The sequence below is a fragment of the Pseudomyrmex gracilis genome, unplaced genomic scaffold (assembly GCF_002006095.1).
Source record: "Pseudomyrmex gracilis isolate BER0280 unplaced genomic scaffold, ASM200609v1 scaffold_1384, whole genome shotgun sequence".
NCBI lineage: Eukaryota > Metazoa > Arthropoda > Insecta > Hymenoptera > Formicidae > Pseudomyrmex > Pseudomyrmex gracilis.
This window is the reverse complement of record NW_018021968.1, coordinates 1-7156: the sequence shown is the minus strand read 5'-3', so window position 1 is coordinate 7156 and position 7156 is coordinate 1. Positions and strand designations below refer to the sequence as shown.

General features: G+C 26.7%; 1 protein-coding gene across 2 annotated transcripts in view; it reads right to left on the bottom strand.

Moving 5' to 3' along the window:
- Positions 1–5338, bottom strand: part of LOC109862113 (aminopeptidase N-like) — a 26982-nt gene extending 21644 nt beyond the window's left edge. The window contains exons 1-9 of one of the 2 annotated variants that reach the window (XM_020442034.1): positions 5234–5338; positions 4830–4923; positions 4264–4652; positions 3799–4118; positions 2385–2572; positions 1775–2146; positions 1486–1555; positions 1215–1262; positions 788–928 (exon numbers count right to left, since the gene is read on the bottom strand). In XM_020442034.1, coding sequence (XP_020297623.1) covers positions 803–928; positions 1215–1262; positions 1486–1555; positions 1775–2146; positions 2385–2572; positions 3799–4118; positions 4264–4652; positions 4830–4923; positions 5234–5249 — 1623 coding nt within the window. In that variant the 5' untranslated portion in view covers positions 5250–5338 and the 3' untranslated portion in view covers positions 788–802. Of the gene's footprint in view, positions 1–787; positions 929–1214; positions 1263–1485; positions 1556–1774; positions 2147–2384; positions 2573–3798; positions 4119–4263; positions 4653–4829; positions 4924–5233 lie in introns of those variants that run through there. The other variant, XM_020442033.1, reaches the window with a different exon arrangement.
- Between the last annotated feature and the right edge of the window lie 1818 nt (positions 5339–7156).

The following is a 7156-nucleotide window of genomic DNA, read 5'->3' as shown; positions in this document are numbered from 1 at the left end:
ANANANNANANNANAANAGTCATTTTCTGGCCTNTCTTTGAGAAATTTTGCANATATAAAATTTTGCATAACCTATTCACAGGAACATAATAACATCTTTGCTTTTANTTGATACTTATATGAGGAAAATCGGCAGAACGGAAACGCAATGGAAGTCNCAAATGCATGATATATGTGTTCACACGTAATTTTATTGAAACTAATTTTATAGTCAAATCAATTAAGGAGACGTTAAAAGTAATACAAAACATCTAGTGCAAATACAATTTTTATTTTATCTTCTTTAATAACTATCTTCTTTTAGAACAAACATTATAGATTATAACTTATCACGTAACAGTTTGCAACTACTACTTATTAAGTAACTTTATATTTATATTTGCATATCATTGAACAATATTACATAATATAAATTGTTCTCTTATTGTTATCGATTTCTATACTTAGATACTGTGCGTTTAGTTAGCAATGTGTATATTCATATATTTATGTGTGCTGTACATAAATATACATATACATAGTCAATGGCGTGTATATAAGTATTACATCTTAATGACAAAACGTATTCATTTTTAAGTAACTCTCTCTCTCTCCTTATTACATTAAATTAGTATTACAGTAAATTATTATATTAAAATCCAAAAAAAGTATTTCCGATTTTAATTATAACCAGCAAGTTTTGTTATCATAAATTATAACTTGTTTAAACAAAAGAAACTTACAATTAAAGATACATTTAACTGGTAAATTCTTTTAATTAAAATCGTTTGTTTACATGCAAAAAAATCATAAAAAAGAAACTTTATATTTTCATGTGTTTATAATTAAAAATATACTGGGGTCTATCACGGATTATAGGTTGCATTTTACTTAAGAAATTACGACGATATTCAACTTTTTCTTTAATGGCATCGAGAACATATGGTTCCTAAAACAGATTACAAAATGTATTTCTTACAAAATTTTATACACTTGTGCATAACTGTGCTTAAGCCAACCCGAAATATACTTTTAATAACAAAATATACTTTTAATTAAAAAAATAAAAAAACTACTAGTTTACATATATACAATAGGCTATATCTGAAAAAAAACAGAAAAAATGTAACGCACAATTCCAAAAAAATATTAAATATAATATTTTATGTATAATGCCTTCAATTTTAATGTTTTAAATTAGAATAATACTTTATATAATTTATAAATACATTTACCATGTAATGTATATCCGACAGTTTATTTAAAAACACTTCGTTAGTAATCTGAAAAAATCATGTGCTTTTATCACTTAGTGTGACTTACTTACATTGTTTAACAACATTCACTTCTTATATGTTTCTTATATCACAAGAATTGCGAATATAAAATCCACAACAAACACATTTTTAGCCGTTTAATACATACGTTTATCTACATATATATAATATAAACAAATTTTGTTTTACATATTTATCTACAAGAAGTAAGTAAGATCATATATCATACCATCGACAGGTCGTCATCGGAATATATGTTGTTAATAATACAATTTATTATTGCCAGTATGTTCACGTCTCTATCAAAACAAAATAAAAGATGTAGAATTAATAAAGTTACTAATACATTATATATAAGAATGTGAAACAACAATGTTTGATCCGAAACATAAAAGGTAATGTAAAAAATATACACATTATGTAAAGTAACTATTAGTATNAAATATATTGTATAACAATTTATATAAACTGTTTTACTGTACTAAAATTCTTATACACATTTACAACAATCTTTTTACCTTCCTATTCCAAGTTCTAGTCCGAATTGTATACTATCTAGCCCTGAATAATTTTTCGAATGCAAAGCAAAAATAGTGAAAAGTAAAGAAACAGTAACACTTTTCTTTGCATTTACAATATTTTCAGTATTACTAATTTTGGCACGTAAACTACTTCCAGGTCTTGGTAACGAATTACGATCAAGAAAAGACATCAAATTATACATATACTCGTATTTTTTACAGCAAGGTAAAAATTCAAAGAAATCTTCTTCTTTTCCTTGTGTCTGGTATATGTTGAAAATTTTTTGCCACAAAGCAGATTTATCATAAGTGACAGTTTCTACCATTAATCCTTGGCAATATATCCATTTCTGCCAACTTGGCAAAAGTCTGCAAGTAAAAAACCATATTATTTTCCTTAAACATATACTTATAACACTATTTACAAACATATACACAAACTAGTTACAAACTAATTCATTAATGCTATACCACAGATTTTCTTTTTAAGTGTAAAACTGTAATAACTCACATATCACACGCAATTACATGAAAAATAAGTAGCAAGATGAAGTCTTTGTAACATTAACAAACGTCATCTCGCTACTGAGAAAGTAGAATACTGTACTTGTTTTGTGCAGAATTTTTAAAATGCCATTCTAATATTCCAGTAACATATTCTTTGCACTTTAAACCACCGAGAATGCATGTCCATTTTAAAACTTCATGATAGAATTGATTAATGACACTATTCTCCGACCAATGTGTATATGATATATTATCAAGAAACCTATTCAATATTACCAAAAGTTTATCCTATAAAAGCAAAATATGTTTTTTATTGTAACATAGTGGAAATGCTTAAGGTTCCTTAATATTTAATTATTTAACGATAGTTTTGTATTACTTATTGCTTCATATCTAAGAAATTCTATATTATACTAGTTGTAGGAGAAACACATATTATTATATGCCACCTGTATTTAATGTTTTCTAAATTATATGTATGTTCGTAAAGAATACAGAATTATTCATTTTTTCATTTAGTATTTCTATCGATTGCTTATACTACTTTTTTTAAAACTTCTTGTTAACCACAAATATCAACTATTATTTGTTGTTCTACAGCACACGTACATCATATTTTCTGAACTGTCAAAACTATAAATATTCTAGTGTAGTACATCATCTCATGTAAACAATACATTTTTATATACATTTATAAACATAGTTGTAACTGAAGAAATTACAGAGCTTTTTTTGTAGGTTATTTATGAACAAAAGTAGACTGAGTACTAAGAATATAAAGTTCGAAAAAATGTTAAAAAATTCTTTATTTTTCGAAGAAACTTGTAAATTTTTAGATTTACTTTCCGCAATATTTTGAGAAGGTGCAATGTGCAAGTATTAAGTAGAGGAAAAATTCTCTGAACACTTTACTAATTTTTTTTTTTATGCAGTTTTATGTGGGCTTTTGATTGAACATACTTCTACCTAAAAATACCGTATACCAAAAGTGAAGATTTTGTCGTCCACTACACGACTTCCTTTTATTCATGCATTTTATCAGATGTGATTTACGAGAACGACCGTTGACAACGACATTAACTTAATAATTTTGTGACTACTTGCATATTACTGTACTATATTGATATTATATGATTTTTGTGAATTACTTTTACATAAAGTGTGAATATTGTTAAGAGATTGTATGTATTATTTTTTCAACTATAATGATATGCTTGTCTAACTTTAGTTTTTTATGATTCCAACGTTTTATGTCCTCTCTAATATTGTAGATAGTACAACGTGCTAGTTATATTTTATTATGTAAATATATTCTAATACATATTATTTTAGTATATTTATTCTACTGTATATATTTTTTATGTTATCAACTAAAGTAGTAATAGTGCGTAATATTTATAGAAACGTTCCGTAGTGGATATATATCTTATAAATAAGTTAATACATTTTTTAACATGTGATTAATGATGACCTATCAATTATTTAACTTCTTAGTGTACTGTAATCTTATTTACCTTGATATTTCTGGAAAGAACACTTTCTGGAAACGGAAAAATCTTTGACATATTTTCAAAAGCAAAAAATACAGGATACCACATTATGTAGGAATTGTGTACACGAAATATATTGCTTGCAATTTCAAGATATATGTCTAGATCACTATTATCTGAAGTAGAATTATCGTTATATTCTGTAGTTTGCACCAAAAAATAAAAAGCATCGTCTAATACTTGTGCAAAAGTGACGTAAAATAAATAAGTAATCTTCAGATCTACATTTTTTAAGTAAAGAGCAATATGCTTCCAAGATTCACGGTCATAGTTGACACGATTTCCTACAACAAATAAAGTTTTAAAAAAAGTAATGAAGAAAAACGAAGGAAAAGAAACAATTAATCTATAAAACAAGTGAACACTTTTAATAAACTATATGTATAATAAAGATAAACTTGATCATTCACATGTATGTTATTACATTACCAGCAGAGTTCGCGACAATGACAAACTCAGTTTTATTAAGAAGCGAAAAATAAATATATTTTTGGTATGGTGTTAGGACATCATTATACGTGACAGTACTTTCTGTATTTTGTATTTTTGTAATAGTCAAAGGTATCCACCAAGTTAGTTCGTTTTGCTCTTTGTGATCAACAGTAAAACAGTCTACGACAGATATTGCTACCTGTGTATCACTGAGTCGTTTTACTTGTAACACAGGATAACCAACTTGTGTTGTGTATGAAGTTATTATGCTTTTGATCTCTGTTGTATGATATACAGACTTATATACAAAGGACGTTGTAACATTTGTGTACCATAACTTATCGAGAAGTGGCAATTCCTTATATATGTTATCTGATGTAGTATCACTGACAACAGATATCGTAATAAAAAGTATTATGGTGATGTTTGTCATAAATCTCAAACAAATATATTTAATGATTGTGCTGATGACTGTAACAGTCATTAGAAAATAAATAGTGTAAACGACAATTAATTAAAAACTGTCGAACTACTTTGCACTTTAGTGAATTGTAAATACTTACGTGTTATAATATAAATTTACGGCGTTGTTAAACAAAGAAGTATATAAGAAATCGTGTTCAAATAAGGTACTAAGCATATCAAAGGTGCCGAATGCTACAACATAATTTATAGTGTTACGATTTTCAAAGTTTATTCACAAAAATAAGTATAGTAGTATCTACATAATAGCAAAGAATAAAGTTATACAATAGTGTTACTATTTTACACACATATAAAAATGTGTAAATGTACTTTTATATTGATCTTTGAAAAGTGCCTACAATATATACGATGAAGATAACAATGACTATTTGACTTTTTATAATATGATCTAAAGATATGTACCACTATCCCACAGTAATTTATGTATTATTTTGCAAACGTTTCAGCAATTAAATAAACTTAAGAAATATATTTCTCTTACCCTTTTCTCGCCACATTTTTCTAACAGTTAAATTTCGAGCTGTAAAAGACTTTTCTTTAATTAGAAAATCATATGTACTAAATGCCTCTGCATAATCCAAAACGTTTCGTCGTGTCTGAACCACAAATGATTTCATTAAAAACTATAACAGGTTTAATAAGTATAGGAAAATATAAGTATAGAGTGAAAGAATCTAATATAATAGTGCATTAAAGATTTACTCATATAAATCTTGATGATATTTTTCAACAAAAAGATAACACAAATACAATAAATTAGTAATACCACAATGATAAAAAAAACATATCTGTTGATTATTTTCTACACATTCACATAATCATTCGTTTATATGCTTTTCTAATATATTATACTGCGTATCTATTTAATATAATTTACACAATTATAAATAGTATCACAGTTACTGAAACCGTTTCAAACTATGTCTAAAAATATAACACTTTTTTAATAAACAAAAATATATTATACTTGTTTTTACATATGACATATATATTTATGCACAACGATCTACAATCAAAATATTTATGCACTATAATAACCTTGTTCCAAATATAAACTCCATATACGGTTAAAAATCCTTCGATAAACCAAGAATCCGACTGTTTAAATGTAGCTACCCACTCACTGAACATTTCTTGTATCACACTTCGTGCTAAGAAACATGTTACTTCTCTTTGTTTAATAATCGAATCTACTTCGCTGTTGTATATACTGTTAACTTCACTAAAAATAAAAATAAGTGTTACTGTGCAAGAGTACATTCTTCTCGTAGTTTTACACACTTTTTTTAAAAAGAAGTGTAATTTTGTGTCGTGAGTTATGCATCTCACCTCAAAAAAACAAATCCAGGAGTTATCATACTTTCGTAACCAGTAGAAATCATTGGAAGTAGAACGTAAAAAACATGTAACCGTGGTATGACATCGTCCAACAAGTTTCTGAGAAGTTTAACAAAATCAAGAAGAAAAGTTCGTGCATAGTATGTATTATTTCTCATCTTTAAGCTGCTTATAATTGTAACGTTATTCTCTATTCCCATAATTGTATTATATACATTCGGTATAACAACAAATGCAACCAACTGTGTGGACATTAGAGGTGTGGTGAAAAATGTTGTTTGCATCGCATTTATTACCGAACCACGATATTCAATAGGCATGTTTGAAAGAGCTGTTTCACTGCGTTTGTGTATAATTTGAATGGTAAATCTAGCCTTGGTTGCTGGATGTTCCGAATATGGAAAAATCCATTCATTTGGAACACGCGATAAAATTAGGAATCTATATAATAAAAATATAATATTACGGTGTGATACATAAGTACAATAAATAAATATATTACATTACGTGAAGTGTTGACTTAGTAGTAACACTTTCGCACTCATATTTAAAAAGAACAAACGTAAAGATAATGGAAAAATTGTATTTTACAAAATAAAACGCTTTTCGTAGAAATATTTCTTTTCTAAATGTATTATAATATGACTTTATAAAATTAGTAAATGTAAACGTCATTATATAAAACAGTAGTATTATGTCATGTAACTTAAAAAACTGTATGTAGCAATATTTAAAAAGAAAAATATCTGTTAATTAATATTTTGATCATGTTCTGTAGAAATAAATTTTGCCTATAATAGTCATTGTAGTATAATCATTTCAAAAGTATAAAACTAATAGTATGTAGTATACTAGTTTGTATGTGCACTTACTCTTTCGTTTCAGTTTGACTTATGTACGCGTCAACCGTGACAACCTCCGTTAAATTACATTTATACATCGAAGTTATCACATATTTTCCAGATCTTACGGGTTTTTCCAGTTGTTTAAGTATAAACACGTTTGGAGGAATTTTGTTTTCTTTTATGGGATTAATATCCACATTTTTGAATCGATTTTTGATAGT